General features: G+C 35.9%; 1 protein-coding gene across 1 annotated transcript in view; it reads left to right on the top strand.

Moving 5' to 3' along the window:
- The window catches only part of EPC2 (enhancer of polycomb homolog 2 (Drosophila)), a 128,541-nt gene that overhangs the window by 28,080 nt on the left and 72,768 nt on the right, over window positions 1-27,693 (top strand). Inside the window, exon 2 of the mRNA XM_012659457.1 lies at window positions 18,457-18,616. Coding sequence (XP_012514911.1) covers window positions 18,457-18,616 — 160 coding nt within the window. The remainder of the gene's footprint in view (window positions 1-18,456; window positions 18,617-27,693) is intronic.

Below are 27,693 nucleotides of genomic sequence, written 5' to 3'. Positions count from 1 at the left end.
GGGGCTAAAAAACACACACTACAAAACAAAATTTGCCATCTTAATCGTTTTTAAATATACAGTACAGTGATGTTAACTATATGTACATTGTTGTACAACAGGTCTCTAGAACTTTTTCATCTTGCAAAGCTGAAACTCTGTATCATTGAATAACAACTCTCTATTACCGCCCACCAGGACCTGAAAGCCACCATTCTGTTTGTTTCTATGAGTTTGATTACTTTAGATCGCTCATCAATGGCATTGTACAGTATTTGTCTTTTTTGGATGACTTATGTTGCTTACCATAATGCGCTCAAGATTCATCCATGTTGTACTCAGGATCCTGTAGACAGGATTTCGTTCTTTTTGAAGGCTGAATAATATTCCATGGTATGCATATACCACATTTCCTTTATCCATTCATCAGTCCACGGACCTTTGGGTTGCTTCCACATCTTGACTATGTGAATAATGCTGCCGTGGACATGAGTGTGCACATATCTCTTTAAGATCCTGTTTTCAAATTCTTTTTGGACATATACCTATAAGTGAGGTTGCTGGATCATATGGTAGTTCTATTTTTAATTTTTTGAGGAACTTCTGTACTGTTTTCCATAGCAGCTGCACCATATTACATTTCCTACTAACAGTGTACAAGAGCGCTACTTTGTCCACATCCTTGCCAACATGGGTAATTTTCTGTTTGTTTGATAGTGGGAGGTGAGATTTCACTGAGGTTTTGATTTGCATTTCCCTGTGCATTTTCCCGTGTTGTGATGTTGAGCATCTTTTTGTATGCTTGTTGGCCATTATATAACTTTTTTAGAGAAATGGCTATTCAGATCCTTTGCTCATTTTTCAATTGAGGGTTTTTTTTTGTTGTTGTTGTTTTTCTTGAGTTTTAGTTCTTTATGTATTGTGGATATTAGCCCCTTGTCACATATATGGTTTGTAATTTTTTTTCCCAATGCTGTAGGTTGCCTATTCACTCTGTTGATTGTTACCTTTGTTCTGTAGAAGTTTTAAAATTTGATGTGGTCTCATTTGTCTGTTTTTGCTTTTGTTACCTGTGCTTTTGCTGTCATATTCAAGAAATTGTTGTCAAATCCATTGTCATGAATCTTTCTCCCTGTGTTTTCTCCTGGGAATTTTATAGTTTCAGGCCTTATGTTTAGGTCTTTAATCCATTTTGAGTTAACTCTGGGGAACTTTATTATTTTGCATGTGGACATTCAGTTTTCCCAGCACCATTTGTTGAAGAAACTATCCTTGCCTCATTGTGTAGCATCGGCACCATTATTGAAGATCATTTGACCATGTATGTGATGGTTTATCTCTGGGTTCTCTGGTCTGTTCTGTTGGCCTATGTATGTCTGTGTTTTATGCCAGTACCATACTGTTAGATTGCTGTTACTTTGCAATATGCTTTGAATCAGGAAATTTGAGACCTCCAGCTTTGATTTTCTTTCTTAAGATTGTTTTGGCCATTTGTAGACATTCAAGATGCCATATAACTATTAGAATACTTTTTTGTATATCTTCAAAAAATGCCATTGGGATTTTGATAGAGATTGCACTGAATCTGAGATTGCTTTGGGTAGTGTGGACATTTTAACAATATTAAGTCTTCCAACCCATGAACATGGGTTGACTTTCTATTTATTTGTGTCATTTTTAATTTCTTTCAGCAATGAGTTATAGTTTTCAGTGTACAAGTCTTTTGCCTCTGTGGTTAAGTTTATTCTTAAGTATTTCATTCTTTTTGTTGCTATTGTAATAGGATTTTCTTAATTTTGTTTTCAGATTATTCATTATTAGTGTTTAAAAAAGGCAATTGATTTTTGTGTTCATCTTATACCCTGCATCTTTGCTGAATTCATTTATTAGTTGTGACAGGTTTTTTTTTTTTTGTGAAATCTTTAGGGTTTTCTACATGCCGTCTGTGAACAGAGATAATTTTATTTTTTCCTTTCAAATTTAGATGCATTTCTTTTTCCAGTACTATACTGAATAGAGGTGGTGAGAGTGAGCTCATTTGCCTTGTTCCCGATCTCAGAAGGAAAACTTTCAGTTTTTTGAGTGTGATGTTAGCTGTGGGCTTTTCATATATGGCCTTTTATTATTTATGTTGAGGTAATTTCCTTCTATTCCTATTTTTTGAGTGTTTTTATCATGAAAAGTTGTTGAATTTTGTCAAATGCTTTTTCTGCATCAATTGAGATTATCATGTGATTTTTGTCCTTTGTTCTGTTAATGTAATGTATTACAGTGATTGGTTTTTGTATGTAAAACCAACCTTGCATTGCAAGAGTGTATCCTACTTGGTTATGGTGTATAATCCTTTTAATATGTTGTTGAATATGGTTTACTAGTATTTTCTTGAGAATTTTTGCATCACTATTCACTGGAATAGTCTGTAATTAGTCTGTAGTTTTCTTACAGTATCTTTGATTTTAGTATCAGGGTAAGGCTGGTCTCATAAAATGAGGTTTGAAGTGTTCTTTCCTCTTCAGTTTTTTGGAAAAGTTTTAGAAGGATTGGTGTTCATTCTTTATATTTAGTAGAATTCTCCAGTGAAGCCATATGGTCTTGGGCTTTTCTTTTTTGGGAGGTTTTTGATTACTGATCAGTCTCCTCACTGGTTAGAAGTCTGTTCAGATTTGTTATTTTTCATGATTCAGTCTTGGTAAGTTGTATGTTTCTTGAAATTTATCCATTTTTCTAGGTTATCTAATTTGTTGGTATATAATTATTCATACTAATCTCTTATGATCCTTTTTATTTCATGGCATCAATGGTAGTGTCTTTCTTTTCTGATTCTTTTTAAGTCTTTTCTTTTTTTTTTTCTTAGTCCAGACAAGGGTTTATCAATTTTGTTAATCTTTTCAAAGAAAAATCCAACTCTTAGTTTTGTTCCTTTTTTTCCTCCTGTTTTTCTATTTCATTTATTTCTACTCTAATCTTTGTTGTTTCCGTCCATCTTTGTGTTTAGTTTGTTCTTTCTGTTCTAGTTCCTTGAGGTGTATAGTTAGGTTGTTGATTTGAATTTCTTTTTCTTGTTTATGTAGGCATTTACCACTATAAACTATCCTCTTAGCACTGCTTTTGCTGCATCTGTAAGTTTTGATATGTTCTGTTTTCATTTTCCTCAAGACATTTTCTAATTTCCCTGTGATTTCTTTGACCTATTGGCTGTTCAAGAGTGTTGTTTAATTTTCACATATTTGTGAATTTCTAGTTTTCTTTTACTGTTGATTTCTATTTTCATTCTATTGTGTGGTCAGAAAAAATACATGATATGATTTCAATCTTAAATTTTTATTAATACCTTTTTGGTGGCTTAACATGTGTTCTATCCTAGAGAATGTTCCATTTGCGCTTGAGAAGAATGTATATTCTGCTGTGTTGGTTGGAGTATTCTGTATATGTCTGTTAGATCCAGTTGTTCTATAATGTTCAAGTCCTCTGTTTTCATTCTTCTTCTGTCTGGTTGATCATTATTGATAGTGTGGTATTGAAATCTGCTATTAATATCATTGTGTTACTGTCTATGCCTCTTCAGTTCTGTCCACATTTACTTCGTGTAATTGGATGTGTTTGGTGCATGTCTCTTTGTAATTGTTATAGCTTTCTGGTGAACTAACTGATTTGTCATTATGTAATGCCTTTCTTTGTCTCTTGGTGGTTTTTGACTTAAAGTCTATTTTGTCTGATAGAAGTATGGACATCCCTGCTTTCTTTTGGTTACTACTTATATAAAATATCTTTTTCCATATTTTTATTTCAGCCTATATATATCCTCTTATGTCTAAAGTGAGTCTCTTAAAGATGGCATGTGGTTGGAGTTTTTTTGGTTTTATTTTTTAATCTCATCTACTTTAAGTCTTTTGATTGGGAAGTTTAATCCCATTTACATTCAAAGTGATTACTGATAGGGAAAGATTTAGTATTGTCATTTTGTTATTTGTTTTTTGTATGTCTTGTAGTTGACTTGTTCCTCTTTTTCCTCTCTTGCTGCCTTTCTCTGTGTTTCATTTATTTTTTTGTGTACTGACATATTTTCATTTTTAAAAATAATTTTGTACAACTTCTATAGGTATTTCTTGTGTAATTATCATGGGGATTACATAAAACATCTTACAGTTGTAACAGTCTAAAAACTTACAGTTTAATTTCAGTCATACTAAAACTACTTCTCCATACTACCACTTTGTTAGGAATGTCAAAATTATATTTTTTTATACTTTGTAAGGATTAACAAGGTTTTATAGTTATTTTTTAAAATGTGTTTGTCTTTTAGTTGTATACCAGAATTAAAAATGATTTGCACACCATCGCTACAGTATTATAGGATTCTGTGTTTGTCTATATATTTACCTTTACCTAAGCTTTATATTTTTGTATGCTTTCTTGTTGTCTATCATCCTTTTGTTTCAACTTAAAGGACTCCCTTTAGCACTTTTTGTAAGACAGGTTCAATTGTGATGAACTCCCTCAGTTTTTATTTATCTGGGAAGGTCTTTCATTTTTGAAGGACATTTTGCCAGATATATTACTCTCGTTTGGCAGCTTTTTCTCTCAGCCCTTTGACTATATTATCCTACTCTTTTCGGACCTGTAATGTTTCTTCGGAGAAATCCAATAATCTTACAGGATCTCCTTTTACATTACTAGTTGTTTTTCTCTTGCTTTCAGGATTCAGTTTGTTTTTGACATTTGACAGTTTAATTTTTATCTCAGTGTGGGTATCTTTGAGTTCATCACAGTTGAGGTTCTTCCAGCTTCTTGAATTTGAATGTCTATTTCCTTTATCAAATTTGGGAAGTTTTTGGCCATTATTTCTTTAAATAAGCTCTGCCCTTTTCTCTCTCTAACTTCCTTCTTAAACTCCTATAACGTGTATGTTGATCCACTTGATTATGTCCCATAAGTCCTTTATGCTTTCTTCACTTTTCTTCATCCTTTTCTGTTTTATGTTCCTCTGACTCAGTCGATTTCAAATGACCAAATGATCTTTGAGTTTGCTGATTCTCTGTTCTGCTTGATTAAATCTTCTCTTGAACCTCTGTAATGAAGTTTCCAATTCACTTATTCTTCAGCTTTAGAAATCCTATTGGATCTTTTAAAAAATTTCTGTCTTTTTGGTTATTGTCATCTTGCACGTGCATGGTATTCCTGATTTCATCTACTTGTCTGTTGGTGTTCTCTTGTGGTGCCTTGATCTTCTTTAAGACAATTATTTTGCATTCTTTGTTAGATAATTCATGCATTCCTGTTGGTTTAGGATTGTTTTCTGGAGATTTATTTTCTTCCTTTATTGGACCATGTTTCCCTGCTTCCTTGTGTGTTTTCCTATTTTTTTGCTGTGATTTGTACACTTGAAAAAACAGGTACCTCTCCCAGTCTTTACAAACTAGTTTTTTCTATGTGGGAACACCTTCACCAATCAGCCCAGCTAGAGATTCTGAGGGCCTCTCAAATTTTTTCTGGAGATGCATCTTTCTTGTACATGTGTGCTTTCCTGGTTAGAGAGATTTGCTTTCTTTTTCAGGTGCTTGTAATCTTGTTCCGTTTGGTATCTGTTTTGTGGTACTGCAGGTTCTCTGTTGCTGCAACAAGATGCTGAGCTCTTTCATTCGCTGCAGCTCCCAGATATCCACAGTATGTTGTGTGAGTCAGTACTCAAAGTCAGGCAAGGCAGAATCAGTCCCTTGGGCACTCCACCAGATGGTGGGAATGTTGGGTGCATGTTCCACTCATCCATTTCCTTCCAAAAGGAGAAGCTGTTAACGGGGCACTTTTTCCTCAACATACCAAATTGTGCCAGCTTCTTTCTACAGTGCTGCAAAAAGCTGCTGATCTCTCAAAAGTTCTCAGTGGACCCCAGGTATCCAAAGTCTATCAGTCCTTCAGGCAGACCCCCTAAATGCAGAATGTATATTTGACATACATTCCACTCTTCTCCTGAGGGAGAAGCCATGAGTTGTGCTTTTGTTCCCAATTGTGCCGATGTGTGCTGGCTTCACAGAAAGACTACCATGATTGAAATGGCTTTTCTTACCCATTTCAATATGACTGAGCTTGCCTGGAGTACTACAACTTCTGAACTTGTTTCTGGATTTCTTAAGGCTTTTGGACTATGTATTCTGAAGTCAGCGTGTACGTGGGGAGATGAGGTCTGGGGCTTACTGTGCCTCCGTCTTGCTCCCTGATGGGCTTCTTTGGTGTATAATTTCATCTTTTATTCCCAGGTTTTCTTGGAATATAGTTTTAAACATTTGTTCTGTTGCATTGTTTTGTTTTCTTTAGGGACTCTGATTATATGAATGACATTCCTTCCTTGCCTATTTTACATTCTACCTACCACCTTTTTTCTTACTCATTTTACTTCTCTTTTTATCTCATTTTCATTCAGCTGGTTATTTGACCAACTTAATGCAGCACACTTACTGGGTTTTTTTTTTAGTATATTTTTCATCACACTTCTAATAATTTTAGTCTTCGTCTCTGAGGTAATTTTTTCTTTTCCTTTTCCTTTTTCGTTTTCGTTTCCTGAGTTTAATCAAGTCTTCACATTTCTGAGTCTCCTCCCCCACTGCCAACCTTGTGTTCTTATTTTTTGAGTTTATGATTCAAGGTGATTTTTTATATCCCCAGATGCTGCTTTTATTTAAGTTCGGAGCATTTTTTTTTTTAAAGTTTTCTTCCCTCTCTAGTCCCAGAGTGAGGGGAGTTCATCAGCAGAGATACAGTTGAATCTTATCTTCTGCTTTTTAAATAATTGAATACATTTATTACATTTTCTTCTGTTCATTTTTGTAGATTTGGGGTGGTTCACTACATTCCTAGTTCAGTGGCATCCTCTTCTGTCTGTGTAGATTGGCTTTTGAGGAATAGGCAAGGAAGGGCTTTTCTCATTCTGGCTCTTTCTAGCATTTCTAAGTCCCCACAATCTTGGTTTTCTGTGGGACAAATGTGCTCAGTTTTTTACCCTCTCCACTCTTCCTTTTGATTTTAGTTTCCCAGAATTTTGCTGCACTCTCCTTGTGCTGATGACTCCTCATTTCTTTCTTGTCATTGTGGCTGTGTAAGTTTTTTAGTCCTTTACTATTAAGTTTAATAGGGAGGTGGAGTAAATTAATATAGACATTCAGTCAGCTATCTTTAGTTGGAAGTTTTGCATGTGAACTCTTTAAATACCAGTGAATGATCTTTGTTTGTGTATGTAGTCTAATTCAATGGACGGATTCTGAAAGCATAGGTTTGGTAAAATGGGAACAAGCCAGACAAGTAAGGATTCAAATTTTAGCCTTGTTAATTTCTACCAGTGTGGCCGTAGAACCTTAGTTTACTCATCTGCAAAAGGAAAAACAAATTTTTCTTGGTGCTTATTGTGTATGACTAAAAGACGTAAACCTATTCATTTAGGTTTTTTCCCTTAGTCTGCTTTGATGGTTTACCATATAATTTCCTGTTTTACTAGTGAAAATATAAAGTAAAGAGAATTTGTAATATCTTTATGAAAACATGCAAAAAATGCCTAAGTGTAATTGTAGTAGGTTTTAGAAGGATATTTTGGAATGTCAAAGTAGCCATAAGAAGGAATTTTGTTTTTCTTAGTGAAGAGTGCCTTCATTTAAAATGCCCCCCCCCTTTTTTTTTTAATGAGACAGGGTCTCACTCTGTTGCCAGGTTAGAATGCAGTGGCATCATTATAGCTCACTGCAACCTCAAAACTCCTGGGGTCAAGTGATCCTCCCTGTGTCAGCTGCCCGAGTAGCTGGGACTACAGGTGCGCACCACCACACTTGGGTAATTTTTCTATTTTGTATAGAGATGGGGTCTTGCTTTGTTGCTTAGGCTGGTCTTGAACTGCTGGGCTCAAGCAATCCCTCTACCTCGGCCTCCCAAATTGCTAGGATTACAGGCGTGAGCCACCATGCCTGGCCAAAAATGTATTATTTTTAAAACTTTTTTTGAGACAGAGTCTCGCTGTGTTGCCAGGACTAGAGTGCAGTGACATCATCATAGTTCACTTGCAATGTCAAATTCCTGGGCTCAAGGGATCCTCCAATCTTGGCCTCCCAAAATACTGGGATTACAGGTGTGAGCCACCACACCCAGCCTTTATAACATTTTTAAAATTTACAATAATAATACAGATTTACTACAGAAAATTCAGAAGATAAAAAAGGCACACAGAAGGCAATAAGAATCACCTAAATAGTTAGCATCTTATGGTATATTCTATTCTTTCAGGCTCTTTTCTCTACATACATATGTATTTAGACTCATGTTATTTTACTTTATACTTAATATCCAAGTAAGTTTTTCAGGTAAGTAGAGCTCTACATGATGTTTTTTTACTGTTTTCTAAGAAAGAGTTCGATCTTACGTATATACCATGATTTATATAAGTAATCCCCTATTTTATTGACAATTTAGGCTCTCTTTTTTTTTTTTTTTTGGTGGGGCGGAGTCTTATAAACAATGCCATGATGAACATTTTTATATAATCATTGTTGCCCATTTGTTTTCTTTGGATGAATACTGTAAGTAGAGTGTGTGGATCAAAGGGATACCTTTTTAAAGGAAAGAAAATCAAGTAGAGCATGATTTTTAGTTATTTTTAACAACCAAGTGACCCACCAAAGTATAATGCAGCATGTAACAAGGAATTGACATTATCCTTGCCTACCCCTCTCCCCACAAAAGACAAACCAAAACTCTGGTACCTGCTTCTAGGATTCTGTATGTTTCCAGCTGGATATCGTTATTATATGAAGCACAGTCCTCAAGGAACCATATCATTTTGTTTTCTTCTGATTTGGGGGATTGAAAGACTGTCTCATAATCTGGTGACAGAAATGATAGGTGAGATTTATTTTCGAGCTAAATTTGGTCAGTAAGTTACAATGGGGGAGGATATCAATGGTCTGGCTCTTTAATCTCTGGCTGCAGATTTGTCATTGGCCTGCTTTGTTAATGAGAAGAGAGTCATCTATGATCTGTTTTTAAATTTTCTCATTTATAAAATTAATATTAAGCCCTCATCTATTAAAGATGTATTTTGATAATTGGACAATACCTAAAAATGTTTCATACTTGGGGGAAAGTGAAATACATATCAAAAGAATCTCTTCATATCAAAGATACGCTGCCAGTTAGCTCAGTTTCTTCTTGTTATTCATGTCTATAGATCATCAGCATTACAAGAACATGATTTTTCATCTTTACTTTTACAAACACTCTTCTCTAGTAAGGGTGGAAAAGTCAAAGAACCCGAGAATCGGAGTCCTTAAATTTGATTCTTATATAATTATACCTTAAGTAAGAGCAAATCACTTGTTTCTTGAGTCTCATTTACAAAACGGGGTAAATGTCTACCCGTGTGTCCCAAGATTGTGAGGAGCTAATAAGCACATGATTGTGGATGTACTCTGAGAACTGTAAAACATCACATAACTGCAAGATGACACTGGGTATTTTGTCACTTTCTGGGACCAGCAAGGTGAGATATTAACAAGGTAATAGGAAAGTATGGGCTTAAATAATTACTCATTCAGTGGCTGGCTTCCTAGTTTCTTGATGTTGTTTGTGTGTTGTCATGTGTGCGATCCTCACAATTTCTTAGCTCAAAAGTTTTTACTACCAATAGATTCTAACTAAATTTATAGTAATAGTTGTGTGGGAAAACTGGTGTTCCAACTTGGAAGCCTACCCTGTAACAAAAAACATAGTTCTACCTGGCACTGAAAGGGAGAAAACACAAATCTAAGCTTTTTCCTTAACTATTAATATTTGCCCTTTTTTGAGCATCTCTGGGCCTTTGTCCATATTGGACATGCTGTTTTCTCTAGGATTATTATTTGTTTTTCTCTTTTGCCTTCCTAAATCCCTATTGATCCTAAAAGTGTCAGTTGAGATTTTACTTTTCTTGGCATCTTTCCCTATTCTCCCAAGAAGAGTGGTTTGACCAGTTGAGAAGAGGCATGCTTGTTTATCAAGTTCAGACATGATTGCATACTTTCATAACTCTCTTCCTTAACGGCAGAGACTGTCCCTCATTCACTGTTACAATTCTCAGTGACAGGATAATATCTGGTGTCTAATAGATGCTCCAAAATGTGTTGAAAGGATGACTGCTGATAAATAATTTTTAATTTATGCATTGGAGCGTATTCAGCCATTCTTTTTTTTACTGTAGTGCACTTCTGTGTGTTGAGAGGCCAAATATTTATTTCTTTTGAAGGTTTGTAAATGTCCACTTAGAAAGCCTCCATGGTGCTTAAGGGCCTGAACTATTTGTTGAGCTAAACTGATCACTATAAAAGTAGAATGAAATTGACATGGGAATTGAGGGCAGTGGAGAGATGATGGGGTACATCAGCCATATACTAAACCTGGGTAAAGAATGAGGACATTTGATACATTAAAGAAAATGGAAAAGGTGGAGAAGCTGGAGGTTTTCATGAGGTTGACAGACATAGTGGGAAGATAAGTATAAAATCAGAAATAGGAAGTAGAAGTTGTATTCAAAAGAGGACCAATATTTTAAGAGTTAAAAGCATGAAAAAGTATGCCATTATATGGCAATAGCAAGAAGTTTGTTGTAATTCAAGAGAAGGATGCCTGAGAGAGGTATGGTGCTAAAATGATAGGTTGGACTAGTTGAGAAGAGACATGTTTGTCAAGTTTAAAAAATGAGGCTTTATCTTATAGATCAGTGGTCCCCAACCTTTTTGGCACCAGGGACCAGTTTCATGGAAGACAGTTTTTCCACGGACTGGGAGCCACAGTGGGAATGATTTCAGGATGATTCAAGCACATTACATTTATTGTGCAGTCAAACCTCTCTGCTAACAATAATCTATATTTGCATAAGGAGCACACAACCTAGATCGCTGGCATTGCAGTTTACAATAGGGTTCCCCCTCCTGTGAGAATCTAATGCCACCGCTGATCTGACAGGAGGTGAGCTTGTGCAGTGATGCCAGTGATGGGGAGCGGCTATAAATACAGATGAAGCTTTGCTTGCCCATCCACCGCTCACCTCCTGCTGTGCAGCCAGCTTCCTAACAGGCCATGGACCAGTACTGGTCTGCGGCCCAGGGGTTGGGGACCGCAGCTATAGATGATGATGGGCAACCTGCTTTTCTTTACTCTAGTATAATGTAGAAACACTGTGAGCTTACTGTGTTCCAGGAATTCGGGATAGGGTGGTGGATGCAAAACAGACAAGGGTTGCCTGGAACTCCAGTGGAGGAAGAAGGCATCAATCACATGATTACAAAAACAAATATAAACCTACAAGTCTGAGAAGCTTTACCTTGGAAAGGTATATGGTTCTGAGAACAGATAAAAGGAATTTTTTTTACTTAGGATGGTCAGGTTTGCTAAAGAAGTGACATTTTAATGTATACTTGAAGGCCAGTATACCTAGGAGAAGTAGGGGATTCATTGTTCAGGATTTTGTGGAGAGTGGCAGGTAGGAGGAATAGCAATTCCTGTTACTATTTTAAAGAGTTTACGAATCTCTTCAAGGCTCCATTTGTTTAATTTTGTTACAGGCAGTGAAATCTTATTAACACACATCAAATGAGGAGTTTGAATATATTAGAGTTTTTAAAAGTTTTCACTGTGACCAACAATAAAGGATACACTTTACACACATATATGACTGAAATAAATGTTTGTAAAACAATATTTATCCTTTCTGCTTTCAGTGCTTTCTGAAATTTTTTATGGTTTTTTTTTTGTTAATTTTAGAAATAGCTAACTGTGATTTATTAGTGGGTGGTGACTTGCAGTTTGAAAAACATGGGATTAAATAACCTGTTAGGTTACTTCCCATCTTTTGTCATTTTACATTTATAAAATCATTACCGGTATTTATAAGCTTCCACTGATGAGTGAGTTGTGTTTCTGATCTGTGGTTTTTGGAGGTACATTGAGTGTATGTGTAAACAATCCTTGTTCAGTTTTAAATTCAATATGCTTTGGAAACTCTATAATATATAATGTTACTGTATAGAGATGTTTTTATTTTTTTAAGTAGGAAACTCAGTTTGCAGAGAGTTATTCATATGCCTCAGTTTTATGGTACATTGTTATCATTTGTCTTTATAGGGCCTTCCCTTTTCCTCTCCTCCCCTTGTCTCAGTATTTTAATTTTTATTATTCAATTGTCTAACATAAACAAAAGTAGAGAAAATAATATAACAAGCCCCCATGTATTCATATTCTACATTTATTAACATGTGGCTAATCTCGTTTCATCTCTGACACTATAGTCCCCAATTTTAACACTATAACTAGCCCAATTTTAAAGGGAATCGTAAGACCCTTGTCTGGTTTCATTTATTTGTTCTATTCTATCCCTCTTTCCACTCCCATTCTCTTCTCTACCCACTCAGGTAGCCAACTAATGTGTTTAATGTGTCTCTTCTTGCAAAATGTGTACTGTTTTATATGCATTTATTTTTAATTTATGTAAATTACATGTTATATCTGACTCTGTTTCTTATGAGTTTTCTTCACTTTAACACAGCTTTTAAGATCCATCATATTGTATGTACATCTGGACTGTTGATACCAACTGCTATGTACTATTCATGGTGAGCATCTACCACAGTTTACTTCTTTACTTTCCCAGTCATAGATACCCACATTGCTTCAAACTTCCTTCCACAATAGATACCATTTCAGTGAATATGTCTACTTATAAACCTGTGTGAGATTTTCTTGGGATTGTATATTCAAGACAGGAATTGCCAGGTCATAGAGTATGCAGATTTAATTTGAATAAGTATTGTCACATTGCTCTTTAGAATGGTAGCAATAGTCTGCTTTCACAGTCATGTGTGCGGGAATTTGTGTCCTCACATCCTTGCCAACACTTGGCATTACTTTAACTTCTGATTTTTGCCAGCCTAAGAGGTATAAATTATCTCATTTTAATTTGCACTTCTCTGATTACTAAAGAATTTGAGCATCTCTTCATGTGCTTGTTAGTTTTTTGGGGTTTTCTTGTCTATAAATTGCTTGTTTATGTTTTTTTCTTTTTTCTTTTGGGGTTGCTATCCTTGTTGATTTGCAGGAGTTTTTTTATACTAGGTAATAATCACTATAGGTTTTAGACATTAAACATAATTTCTGCCATTTTGTAATAAATATATTAACTTTGTCCATGGTGTCCTTCGTTGAACAAAAGTCTTTTAATACAATAAATGTCATCAATTTTTTGCCTTATTGTTTGCGCTTTTGAAATTTTAAGAAGTTCTTTTCTGCTCTTATAACAGAAAGATATTTTCCTTTGTTTTCTTCTGTTAACTTTACAGTTTTGTCTTACATGGTTAGATATATACAGACATACCTTGGAGATACTGTGGATTTGGTTCCAGGCTACCACAACAAAGCAAATATTGCAATAAAGCAAGTCACATGAATTTTTTGGTTTCCTAGTACATATAAAAGTTATGTTTACACTATACTATAGTCTATTAAGTGTGTAACAGCACTATGTCTAAAAAATGTACATACCTTAATTAAAAAATACTCTCGTTTTGCATATTCAGTTAAAAAAAACTTTGTTGCTAAAAATTACTAAAGATCATCTGAGCCTTCAGCCAGTTGTAATCTTTTTACTGATGGAGGTCTTGCCTTGGTGTTGATGGCTGCTGACTGATCAGGGTGGTGATTGCTGAAGGTTAGGATGGCTGTGGCAGTTTCTTAAAATAAGACAGCAGTGAAGTTTGCTGCATCAGTTGACTCTTCTGTTCAAAGATGTATCCGTAGCATGCAATGCTGTTTGGTAGCATTCTCCCACAGTAGAACTTCTTTCAAAATTGGAGTCAGTCCTCTCAAACCCTGATGCTGCTTTATCAATTAAGTTTATGTAAAATTCTAAATCCTTTGTTGTCATCTCAACATTGTTTACAGCATTTTCACCAGCAGTAGATTCCATCTCAAGAAACAACTCATCTGTTCATCTATAAGAAAGAACTCATCTGTTCAAGTTTTAGGAAATTGCAGCAATTGACTCCACTTCTAATTCTAGTGCTTTTGCTGTTTCCACTACATCTGCAGTTACTTCCTCTACTGAAGTCTTGAAGACCTCAAAGTCATCCATGAGGAGTGGAATCAAATTCTTCCAAACTCCTGTTAATGTTGACGTTTTGATCTCCTCCCATGAATCATGAATGTTCTTAGTGGCAGCTAGAATGATGAATCCTCTCCAGAAAGTTTTCAGTTTACTTTACCCAGATCTATCAGAGGAATCCCTATCTATGGCAGCTATAGCCTTACAAAATATATTTCTTAAAGACTTGAAAGTTGGAATTTCTCCTTGATCAATGAATGGCAGAATGGATGTGTTAGCAGTCATAAAAACAACATTAATCTCTTTATATATCTCCATCAGAGCTCTTGAGTGACCAGGTACATTGTCAATAAACAGTAATAATTTGAAAGGAATCTCTTCTGAGCAGTAGGTCTCAAAAGTTGGCTTAAAATATTCATTAAACCATGCTGTGAACATATGTGCTGTCATCCAGGCTTTGTTCTTCCATGTGTAGAGCACAGGCAGAGTAGATTTAGCATAATTCTTAATGGCCCTAGGATTTGGGGAATGGTAAAGAGTCTTGGCTTCAACGTAAAGTTACCAGCTGCTTTAGCCCCTAATAAGAGAGTCAGCCTGTCCTTTGAAGCTTTGAAGCCAGGCATTGACTTCTCTCTACCTATGAAAGTGCTAGATGGCATCTTCTTTCAACATAAGGCTGTTTTGTCTACATTGAAAATCTGTTGTTTAGGGCAGCCATCATCATCACTTATCTTAGCTAAATCTTCTGGATAACTTGCGGCAGCTTCTCCATCAGCACTTGCTGCTTCACCTTTCACTTTTATTTTATGGAGACAGCTTCTTCAATCTCATGAACCAATTTCGCTAGCTTCTAACTTTTCTTCTTCAGCTTCTTCACCTTTCTCAACGTTAAAGAGAGTTAGGGCCTTGCCCTGGATCAGGCTTTGACTTAAGGGAATGTTGTGGCTGGTTTGATCTTCTATCCAGACTACTAAAACTTTTCTCCATATCAGCAATAAGGCTGTATCACTTTCTTACTGTTTCGTGTGTTCACTGGTATAGCACTTTCGATTTCCTTCAAGAACTGAAGGAAACTTGGCTGTTTGGTGCAACAGACATAGCTTTCAACCTGTCTCAGCTTCCTTCCTCACTAAGCTTAATCATTTCTAGCTTTTGATTGAAAGTGAGAGATGTTCCTTTCACTTGAACACTTAGAGACCATTGTAGGGTTATTAATTGCCCTGGTTTCAATATCGTTGTGTCTCAAGGAATAGGGATTCCAGAGGAGATGGAGAGATATGGGGAATGGCTGGTTGGTGGAGCAGTCAGAACACACATAACATTTATCAATTAAGTTTGGCACAATTCGTGGCCTATGTAATGATAACAGTAGTAACATAAAAGGTCATAGATCACCGTAACAGATATAATAATAATAATGATAATGGAAAAGTTTGAAATATTGGGAGGATTACCAAAACATGACACAAAGATATGAAGTGAGCATATCCTGTTGGAAAAATGGCACTGATAGATTTGCTCAACATATGATTGCCACAAACCTTCAATTTTTAAAAATACGCAGTATCTATAAAGTTCAATAAAGCGAAGCAGGTCTGGGCGGGGTGGCTCATGCCTGTAATCCCAGAACTTTGGGAGGCTAAAGCAAGAGAATCAGAGGCCAGGAGTATGAGACCAGCCTGGGCAACATGTAGAGATCCCATCCCTACAAAAAAAAATTAAAACAATTAACTGGGTATGGTGACGCACGCCTATGGTTTCAGCTACTTGAGAGGCTGAGGGAAGAGGATTGCTTGAGCCAAAGAGTTTGAGGTTGCCACAAGCTATGATCGCACCACTGCGCTTGATCCTGGGCAACAGAATGAGGCCCTGACTCTAAACACAAACACACACACACACACACACACACACACACACACACACAGTGAAGCACAATAAAGTTAGCTATGCCTGTAATTTACTTGGAACTTCCATTTGTATGTGGGCATAAGGCTGCATTTCGTTTGATTTTTCTTTATGTCTTGAGCAGTTTGGCCTTTGTCCATTGTGTGGTACTATCTTTATCCTGTCTTAAGTTCCTATTCATACATGGATCTGTCTTAGAGCTCTTTTGTTACATTGATTTATGAGAGGCAGCATAGTTTATTTGTTAAGAGCTTCAATTTTGGCTCCACTATTTATTAGCTAAATGATCTTGGGTAAGTCACTTAACCTCTCTGTACCTCAGTGTCTTCATTTGTAAAATGGAAATAATGCTACATAACACACAAGGTTGTTATGAGGTTTAAATAAATTAAGATTTTTAAAGTGCTCGTTATACAATAGTAATTTTTATATAGTGTTTTTAAAATACATAAGTATAAACTATTTGTTCTTCTGATATACTTTTTTATTACTTTGGCTTTATAAATTTTTGTAATTTTTGGTAGGCAAGTCCCTCTTTCTTCTCATGCTACATTTTATGCTTTTTAAAAAAACTTTACTTAGTTATTCCTAAACTATTCTTCCATTTAAATTTTAAGGCATTTTTCTTGAATATGCTTGTGCTTTCTTGATTTAAATTAGTCTGACAAAATGCTACAGAGATGCTGACTGTGATGTAGTATAGATGATTATTTGGGGGTAAGCAGGTATGACTTGCTTGGATCTGATGAAACTTGATGCTGTTTGTGAGAGTAAGTAGCTGTCCCGATTTACTGTTCACTTGTCTATAGTGTAGAAGCTTGTTTTCCCCCTTCCTCATATTGTGTTTCTTTTCTTTCTCTTTTGTTTTTATATCCTGTACCTCTCTGCTTGATTTACTAATAATGAATGGCAGAAGGTCATGAAATTAATATAATTCTTTTGTCATCGTTATTTGGTATGTATCCTCTTCCATCATCCTACCTTCCTTTTAAAGTGTTGCTTTTAACCAAACTAATCTGTGTGCTCCTGCATGCAGTAGACCTTCAGTTTAATTTTATTTATATACTGCTGCATGAAAACATTTCTTTTTGGATCATTGCACTGATTCTTTTTGCATAGTAACTTTCCACATCCCCTAAAGGCTTGAATGAAATTAAGATCTTCTAATTTCTTAGACTCTGTAGAACTTCAAGAAAATCTTGGTATAATATTATAGAATTAAGAATTTTGGCTTTGCATACATATATTCTGGATTCATATCTCTGTTTTGTCACTTAGAGCTGTTTGACCTTGAACAACTTACCAAATGTCTTTATGCCTAAGTTTCTTTATGTGTAGGTACATTGCGTGGCCTCACATATAGTAGGAATCCAGTAAAGATTGTATTCATTTATTCAGTTAATAAGTATTAAGCAGCTTCTATGTGTTGGCCATTGTAATAAGCACCAAAATTAAAAGAAGCAAAAATCTTTGCTCTCTTAGAGCTTACTTTATGCTTGGGGGAAGAGAATAAAAAATGAGGTCTTCAGTACATCAGATGATCAGATGTTGCAAAGTAGTATGGAGAAAAATAAAGCAGGGAAGGAGTGCTGGAGGATGAGTACTCTTTTAGATAAGGAAGTCATGGAAGGCCCCTCTGCTATAATGAGACTTTAGAAAGAAGGCCATTTGGATATTTAGGAACAGCAAGGAGAAGCAGTGTGGCTAGAGTAAAGGATGGGAGAGGTAGATGAGGTCAGAACGATACAGGGTCTCATAGTTCATTAAGTGATTTTAACCTTTGCTCTGAATATGATGTGGATCCTTTGGGATAGTGACATGACCTAATTTACCTTCCAAAAGTTAAAGCTCTGTTGTTGGGAATGGGCCATTGTGAGGCAAGGGACAACATTAGGAGGCTATTGCAATAAGTCATGAAAATAATGAAAAGTGATTAGAACCTGGATGTATTTTATGGGAACTTTTAACCTTTATTAAAAAATAGCTTCTGCCTTGATAGTAATATAATTTGTTGGACATAATCTTATCTTTTTTTGAGTTATTCAGAATTTTTTACTAAGTTTTAAGTATATAAATGCAGAGATACTTAAAATTTGTGATACAATTCATTTCCTATAGTTTGCATGTTTTTCCTTAATCTGGTAATGGCAAACACCTCGATTAATTTAGCAAACAAGGGATCAATTTTCTTGTAATTGAAATTTTAAATTCTAGTTTGTGAGTATGTATATACTTACTTTTGAAATTCCACTGATGAAAATTGTAATAATCTAAGGTGATATCAGTATGAGCCACGAGTATTAATGGAGAGTGATGGCAGTATTTCTATAGGTCTTCAGCGAAGAAACTATTTATAATTGATTCTAAAAGCACTTTGTAATGATTAAACAAAGTATTACTTTTAAATAGAATTATGCATTGATTAATATTATTAAAACAACTTATGTTGCCTACTTTACATTTTCCAGGAACATCATTTACAGCGAGCTATTTCAGCACAGCAAGTGTTTAGAGAAAAAAAAGAGAGCATGGTCATTCCTGTTCCTGAGGCAGAGAGCAACGTCAACTATTACAATCGCTTGTACAAAGGAGAGTTTAAACAGCCAAAACAGTTCATTCATATTCAGCGTAAGTTTGTTAATTTATTGTTTTCTGTTTATAATTTTAAGTTGATCAACCAGTGAAAATCTTTTGCCCAAAGAGATTTTAATTTTTCAGATCATACCCACTGATGAATAGAAATGTTAAACATTAAAGAATAAAATCTCTCTATGTTTGCATCTGAACTTGGAGATCATTTGGAGTTTTAGTAGCATTTGTAACATTTGATGTTTATGTAGTATAGGATTTTGTATAGCACTTACACTTTATTACACAGCTAAAAGGTGGTAGATTTCCATACCCAAATGAGATTTACTTTTAAAGGCCCAGTGGCCCTAATGCCTAGGAATAGAGATGAGACTTCTGAAATTTTTCAGAATTAGATCCTACTCCTCTACCTTCATCTAGCTTTTATAAAATTCTGTCTAATTCTGTCTCCTTAATACTCTGTTTTCCTCCCACTGTTGCTGTTTAAATGATCACCATTTCTAGCCTTAAAATTATTTCAGTAATCTTCTGTTATATTTACTTCCCTCTTATTTCTCATCCTTAGCTCTTCTAATCTATCTTCTCTCCACAAAGTTAGTCTGCACTGGATTAGTTTTCCTAAATAGTCAGTCTAATCAAATTATGCTCTTGATTAAAATCATACTGTTCTTTATTGTCTACAGTAGGAGTTTTCAGCTGATTCTGCAGACAGATACTAATGTCTTGGTGTCTTGTCTGGTGTATAAAAAAAATATTGGGTAGCTTATTAAAATAGAGATTCCAGGGCTCAACTTCTGGCCTACCTTAAGTGTACCTGCCCATCTGAGAATCTCTTGGTGTACAGCCTGGTGGTGTGTATTTTTTAAAATTTCCTCAAGTAATTTTGAAACATCATCAGATTTCAGACTGACTATAACATAGACTTTTTCATTGATTCTTAGATCCACCTTTTTCATCTTTGAAATGAGACTGCATCTTAAATTGCTGTTGTGCAGGACCAAAATCTTGTTCTTCTAAAGAGAACTTTGCATTTGTTTCTGCCACGCATTGGAGGACACTGCCCACCTGAGACCACTTTAGTCTTTGCTTGTTTGTTTTGTTTTATTTGTTTGTTTTTGAACCACAGTATTAGCTTTATTCAGGCTATTGACCTGCTTGGGATTTAAATCCCAGAAGGAGATTTTTTTCTCCCCTTCTACCTAAGAGCAAGTTAAGAAGTATATAAAGTTCTTTTCTGCATGCTAGTTTATTTCTTTTTTTTGAGACAGAGTCTCACTGTGTTGCCCGGGCTAGAGTGCCGTGGCATCAGCCTAGCTCACAGCAACCTCAAACTCCTGGGCTTGAGCGATCCTCTTGCCTCAGCCTCCCGAGTAGCTGGGACTACAGGCATGCGCCACCATGCCCGGCTAATTTTTTCTATATATTTTTAGTTGTCCGATTAATTTCTTTCTATTTTTAGTAGAGACGGGGTCTCGCTCTTGCTCAGGCTGGTTTCGAACTCCTGAGCTCAAACAATCCGCCCGCCTCGGCCTCCCAGAGAGCTAGGATTACAGGCGTGAGCCACCGCGCCCTGCCGTAGTTTATTTCTTTAATCTTATACTGAGAGTATAGCCCCTTGTAGTGTAGCTTTATGCAAGAGTATTCTGTTCTATTAAACTTATGTTAAGACCCAAGTATAAAGTTTTTTCTTTCTCCTGTAGTATTGGTGCATCTTGTAATTGATGGCAGTTTCAATTTGATAGAATTCAGTAATAGTCAGATTCTCTAGTATGAATGTAGGGTCCTTTGTAATTTGTTCCCTGCCTTCTCCTTTAATCTCATTTCTTTTTGCTCTTCCCTTCACTCTCTGAAAATTACCCACATTTGCCTTATTGCACACTTCCTTGGATGTGCTATTGAAGTCTTCTTTCCTTTCCTGTGTCTCATTTAAGACCCAACTCCCTTGAGAAGTTTATCCTACCTCATTCTACCTCTCTTCTTTGCTTATCAGAGTGTCTTATACATACCTCTGTTAGAGGACTCACCATACTCTGTTGCAATTATTTGTAACCATTCTTTCTCTCCTTTTAGACTGCCAGCTCCTTGAGGGCAGGAGGTATGTTTTCTTTTGTGTCTTCAGAGTAAAGTGCTTGGCTCGTCATATGCTCAATAAGTGACATGTTTATTGACCAAATTGTTTTAAAATGGCTTTTAAAAAGCCCTTTGGTGGTAGAACCATTTTCTAGAGCTTCTTTTCTCTGAAGCATTCCAGAGAAACACACATGCAAAAATTATTTGTGTGATTTGTTTCCTCTGTGTTCTTTGACTTTGAGTCCCTTTAGCTTGTTAAGTTTGCTCTTACCTTGTATCAGTTAGGAAGGGGACAGCTGTTCATGATAGGAATTTTAAGGATCCCTCTTAAGCCAAAGTATTGGTTGTTTTGTATTTTAATAATGGTGGAGCTAGATAGCAGGACCATTTGTAAAAACCATTCTTGGAAACCAAGAACCAAAAATTGGGTGTAACTCAGCTGGACCAGGCCCATTGAATACAATAACCATTATTTTTGTGTTGGTTCTTTCATTTCATTTTATTCAATTATTGTAAAAAATGGAATAAAAATAATAGAAAATTATTTTAACTTTCATTTTTTTCTTTTAGTCTGTCAGCATATACTACATACTATACTATAGAATATCATACTGTACATAAAATTTTCTATTCTGTTTATTCATATTTTGTTTCTCAGGTTTTTATAGTCTGTCATTTTTAATATATATATAATATTCCATCGTATTGATATTCCACAATTTCCTCACTTATATGCCTATTATTGGACTAAAGGTTATCGGTGCTAAATTGTAAATTCATGTTATTATTGACTTTTTTCAAGGAAGGCTTAAAATCTCTTTTACATAATTTCTTGCTAAGCCCTTAAATAGAAGGAATTTCAGGAAATATCACTCTAGATTTTACCTTTTCTTCTTTTAATGATTTGAAAGAATCTCCATTTACCTGGCTTGGAAAAAAAAAATTGTATAATTGCCATAGGAGGGTTTCCTAATTGAGGCTCATCACATTTCCTGAGCTTTGGCAGGAATCTCCTACTGCTTTAGTCTTGATACCTTCCAATCCATCATCCATACTGCTGCTATTATGATTACTACCCATTTCAAAATTTTTCAGTGACTCTTTTTTGCCTATAGGACAAAATTTTAAGATCTTTTTGTCCTGTATAAGTCCCTTCTTTGTGCCTGCCCAGCCACATTTTCCTGTGTGTTCTTCCATTATGACACCAACCTTATTGAAATGAACTATTTGAGGATCTTTTTCCTCCTTTAGACTATAAGCTTCTCAGGAACAGGAGCTCCATCTCATTCACTTTAGTATTGTTATTACCCAGTACAGTCCCAAACTGCAGTCTCAATATACTTTTCCCCCCCTAATTTCTCTAACCTTTCATGCTTTAAGCTACAATAATAACAAGCTCCTTACAATTCTTTGACTTATGCGTTATTTTCTCACGTATTCATGAAGCCCTTTTTATTCTCCACTTGTTAAAATACAATTTGCCTCTAAGGTTACTTTTGGGAGCTTTTTCGTGCCTTCTTTTAGCATTGTTCTTGGAATTGTTTATATGAAGCCCTCTTGTGTCACCTTTATTGTGGCAGTGACCACCTTCAGCTGTGATTGTTTCCCCTTTGTTGCCTCACTAAGCTATAAAGTTCATTAAGAGCAGGGCCTTTTTTTCTTTGGATTTTACTACCTGGTGTGGTTAGGTATGCAGTTAAATATTTGTTGAATAAATAAAATAAGAGTGAATGAATTGATGGTTGAAGATAAAAGCATATACTCTATGACATTTTTAAGACATCAGCATTGTAGGTCTCAAAATTGTACACAGAATCAAATAGAAGGCTAAAATTATTAATGCACATAGTAAAACTGATAGACCTGTTGTGTGGCATCTAACATCAAGTTAGAAATTAAAAGATGAGTTCTGTTATTCACCAACTATGTCATTTTAGGGCAAAAAATGCTGAGAGGAGTTGGGAATGAATGACTCCAGTCTGGTATGGACATGGGATAAACATTCTTATTCCTATCCCTTACAGCAGCAGCCCCCAACCTTTTTTGGCACCAGGGACCAGTTTCATGGAACACAGTTTTTCCACAGCCGGGGGTTGTGGGGGGAAATGTTGTTTCAGGATGATTCAAACACATTACATTTATTGTGCATTTTATTTCTATTATTATTACATTGTCACTTGCCACTCACTGATAAGGTTTTGATATGAGTCTGCAAGCAATTGATTTATTATGGTCTCTGCGCAGTCAAACCTCTCTGCTAATGATAGTCTGTATTTGCAGCCACTACCCATCACTGCCTCAGCTCCACCTCAGATCTTTAGGCATTAGATTCTCCTAAGGAGTGTGCATCTAAATTCCTTGCATGCACAATTTACGGTAGGGTTCGCTCTCCTGCGAGAATCTTAATGCTAACGCTGATCTGATAGGAGGCGGAGCTCAGGCTGCGATGCAAGTGATGGGGAGCGGCTGTAAACACAGACAAAGCTTCCCTTGCCAGTCACTTGCTTCGTGCTGTGCATCCCAGCTCCTAATAGGCCACTGGTGCCGGTCTGGGGGTTGGGGACCACAGCCTTACACTACCAATTCTCCATAGTCACCCATATTGGTATTCTGGGGGACTTTAAATTTAATCACAGCACATTGGGGTGTTCTCACCAGGTTAGAAGCATCTTGAAGGCACCATAGTCTTTGATGACCCAAGATACTCAGCTCTTCCTCATTTATACCGATTCTACACACTAGTCATTTGTGTACCACATACAGAGAAAAATACTACCTATTTTAAGTTATAACACATTTACTTCAGATACCTCAACCCAGATGTTCTTTCATTCCTTTTGTAGTTCAGTAACTTCATTAACTTCAGGAACCAAGCTTTTCTTCTTAGGGAAACAACTTTGTTTACATTTTAATAAGTTATTTATTTGATCTCTCATTACCCCTTTTATATAATATGATATACAGTTGACATTAAGTATCTCAGAATTTTAGAACATGAAGGAACTTGAGATACCGTTCTATAAGTATTCTGAAGTTAATTTGTGTCAGTTTTGAACTCAACTAAATGGTTCCTGGTAGCACAACTCTTGTTTCTTGTTTTGAAATGAAGGTTCATTTCCCCTTCTCATTGCATTACACCTGCAAATACAGATCAGTAGACCATCTCACCTGCTGGACTGAAAGAAAGGAGAGTTCAGGGGAAAGGATAGTTGGGGTAACTTGTTAATCTGTCAGGCAGGGAGGGAATCTCACTGAAAGGGAAGTCTACTGTTTGTGTCTGCTTTCAAGATCTTAAGCCCTGAGAAAGTACTTGTCTGTGTGTGGATACTGCTGTACACATTAGTACACTTGAAGCTGGCTCCTTCTCAGTCTGATAACACTGACTATTGTCAAGTCTACATTAGAAAAGAGAAAAAATTATACTTAACAATGTCAAGTGGACCTGTATATTCCACTAGGTGTTCAGCAAGAATGAACTAGATATTGGCCCAACATCCAACTTCAGTCTCATTATCCGTGGAATGACCTTTGATATTCTCTCCATTAAACAGAAATTATAATTGGCCTTTTGCTCTGTCAGGGCAAACATGTTTTGATTGGAAAGAGTTGGAAAAGATCCAGAACAAATGATGAGCATTGTTTTGTTGATATAGTAAAACTTCTTGGTGACAAGGATACATTCCAGGAACATAATTTTCTTGTAAAAATGCCACTGAATGTGTATTAAGAAATAAAATTGAGCACAAATTCCATGAAATGACATCACACATTGCAGTAAGTAAGTACTGGGGAAACAGTACCACAAGTATAGAAGCAGATTGTATCAGATTTATGGAGAACACATTCTGGATCCCTGATTGAGGTGATTAGAGGGATGATTACCGGGACAGTGAACAAGGCCAGGCCCTGAAGGCAACCCACATTCAGATCAGCTGGGTCTAAAGATCTTCCCTTCAGATGGTGCAGAAGTTGTAACCATCTCCTATCCTTGGGCAAAACTGTAAGTGTGGGTACTGGGACTGAAATGGTAGAACAGTATCTGGGTAGTTACTAAACCATGGAGAAGGAGGAGCCTCCAAGCCCTAAAGATATTAGACATTAAAGTAATGCCAGGTATTTTGTGAAAAGGCAAAATAATCATTTGGTAGTCTGAGGTGGAGAGATGAAAGAGGTCTGAGTGAAAGGAGAGTTCCCCTTCAGCCTATGTGCATTTACTTATGCCCACTATTAAGAAAAGAGAGAGATTTGCAGCGACTTGGAGTAAAATCACAGCACAATGCATTAAAGACCATTAAAGAACTTATATTATCGTGGTGAGCAATGAGATTTCATAATTGGTTTTTTAGAAGATGTTTCCCAGATGTTCAGGTGTTTCTTTCAAAGTAATATCACTGGGAGGCCGGGCGCAGTGGCTCATGCCTGTAATCCTAGCACTCTGGGAGGCCGAGGCTGGCGGATTGTTTGAGCTCAGGAGTTCGAGACCAGCCTGAGCAAGAGCGAGACCCCGTCTCTACCAAAAATAGAAAGAAATTAATTGGACAGTTAAAAATATATAGAAAAAATTAGCCGTGCATGGTGGCGCATGCCTGTAGTCCCTGCTACTTGGGAGGCTGAGGCAGAAGGATCGCTTGAGCCCAGGAGTCTGAGGTTGCTGTGAGCTAGGCTGACGCCACGGCACTCACTCTAGCCAGGGCAACAAAGTGAGACTCTGTCTCAAAAAAAAAAAAAAACAAAGTAATATCACTGGGATTCTGAGCTGAATGGCATTGTAAAAGTTGTGTCTTTAGGAAGATACATAATCAAATTTTAGATAGAATATTTTTCCTTCTAGCTTTTATTCATTATGGAAATATAATTTTTTAAATTTAGAAGATTAGAGGCTTGGAAAAGGATTTTTGTGTTCTAAATTTGAAAGACTGTAATTTTAATATATTTCATTTAAATTGATAATTTTCATGAGGGACTATGCATTTTTTGCCCAAATGTCTTTGTTTACAATTACAATCAATGTGTATATATATCATTTTTAAAAATACTAAGCTTTATTTTTTAGAGCAGTTTTAGGATTACAGAAAATTAAGCAGAAATTAGAGTTCCTGTGTGTCTCTAGTCTCCTCACGCATGCGCACACATATACACACGTACATCCTCCCTCACCATCAACATCCTATACCCTGCGTTTCATTCAGTTTCTCTCTTTTTGTCTTAGCCTGGCTAGAGGCTTATTGCTTTTATTGGTCTTTTCAAAGAACCATCTTTTGGTTTCTTTTTCTTTTCTTTTTTTTAGTATTGATTTCCTATTTTCACTTTCATTGATTTCTCCTCTAATATTCATTTCTTCTCATCTGCTTACATTGGATTTAATTTTCTTTCTGTAGTTTCCTAAAATGAAACCTTGAATTGCTGATTTTAGATTTTATTCCTTCCTAATATATGCATTGAGTGCTATAAATTTTCTTCTAAGCACCGCTTTCTCTGCATCCTATAAATTTTGATAAGTTATATTTTCATTTTCATTTAGTTCACAATATTTTTAAGTTTCTCAAATTTGTTACAGTGTTTTTATGACCCAGAAGATAGTCTGTTGTGGTGAATGTGCCAGGAGCTTGAGAAAATATGTATTCTGCTCTTGTTGTATGCAGTATTCTATAAATGTCAATTAGATCAGTTGACTGCTACTGTTCAGTTTAAGTATGTCCTTACTGATTTCTGCTTGCTGGATCTGTCCATTTCTGAAAGTGGGATATAAAAGTCTCCAACTATAATAGTGGACTCATCTGTTTTTCCTTGCAGTTCTATCAGTTTTTGCCTCACATAGTTTATTGCTCTGAATTAGGCACATACACATCAGAGATTGTTATGTCTTCTTGAAATATTGACTCTTTTATCATTATGTAATGTGCCTCTTTATCTCTGATAACTTTCCTTACTGTGAAGTATGCTCTGTCTGAAATGATTATTAGCTACTCTGGCTTTGTTTTGATTGGTATTAACATAGTATATCTTTCTCTATCTCTTTAATGTATGTATGTTGTCATTATATTTAGAGTGGGTTTCTTATAGACAACAAGTTGCATCTTGTTTTTGTTCCACTCTGAAAATCACTATTTTAATTAGTATATTTAGTCCATTGACATTTAAAGTGATTATTGATATATTAATAGTTGGATTAATACTTATGATTAATGTTTGCCATGCCTGTTAATGTTTTCTGTTTGTTGCCCTTGTTCTTTGTTTTTGTTTTCTACACTTTTTCTGCTCTTTGTGATTTTGAGAATTTTATGATTCCATTTCTTCTCTTAGCATATCAATTATACTTCTTTTTTTGTTTTTCTATAGTGGTTGCCCTAGAGTTTGCACTGTACATTCACAGTTAATCCAAGTCCACTTGCAGATAACTCTATACTGCTTCATAGATCATACAAATACCTTGTAATAACAAAATATTCCTAATTCTCCCTCTTATTCCTTGTATCATTGCTGCCATTTATTTTATATACACACACACACATGCACACACACAGAGTCATGCTGTGCTTAATGACATTTTGGTCAACAATGGACTGCATATACGATGCTGGTCCCATAAGATTATAGTGGAACTGAAAAATTCCTATTGCCTGGTGACATTGTAGCCATCAGAACGTAATAATGCAATACGTTACTCACGTTTGTGTCGATACTGGTGTAAACAAATCTGCGCTGCCAATTGTATAAAAATATAACACAATTATGTATAGTACATAATACTTGATAAATGACTATGTTACTGGTTTGTGTATTTAGTTATTTTAGAGTGTCCTTCTACTTCTAAAAAAAATGTTAGCTGTAAAACAACCTCAGCCAGGTCCTTTGGAAAGTATTCCAGAAGAAGGTACTGTTATCACAGGAGATGGTAATTCCATGCGTACTATTGCCCGTGTATACCTTCTGGTGGGACAAGGTACGGAGGTCGAAGACATTGATGATCCTGACCCTGTGTAGGCGCAGTGGTCTATGTGTGTTTGTGTCTTAGTTTTTGGCAAAAAAGATTAAAAAATAAAAAA

This window comes from Propithecus coquereli, unplaced genomic scaffold (assembly GCF_000956105.1).
Source record: "Propithecus coquereli isolate 6110/MARCELLA unplaced genomic scaffold, Pcoq_1.0 Scaffold118, whole genome shotgun sequence".
NCBI classification, from domain to species: domain Eukaryota; kingdom Metazoa; phylum Chordata; class Mammalia; order Primates; family Indriidae; genus Propithecus; species Propithecus coquereli.
This window is presented reverse-complemented; position numbering and strand designations above follow the sequence as displayed.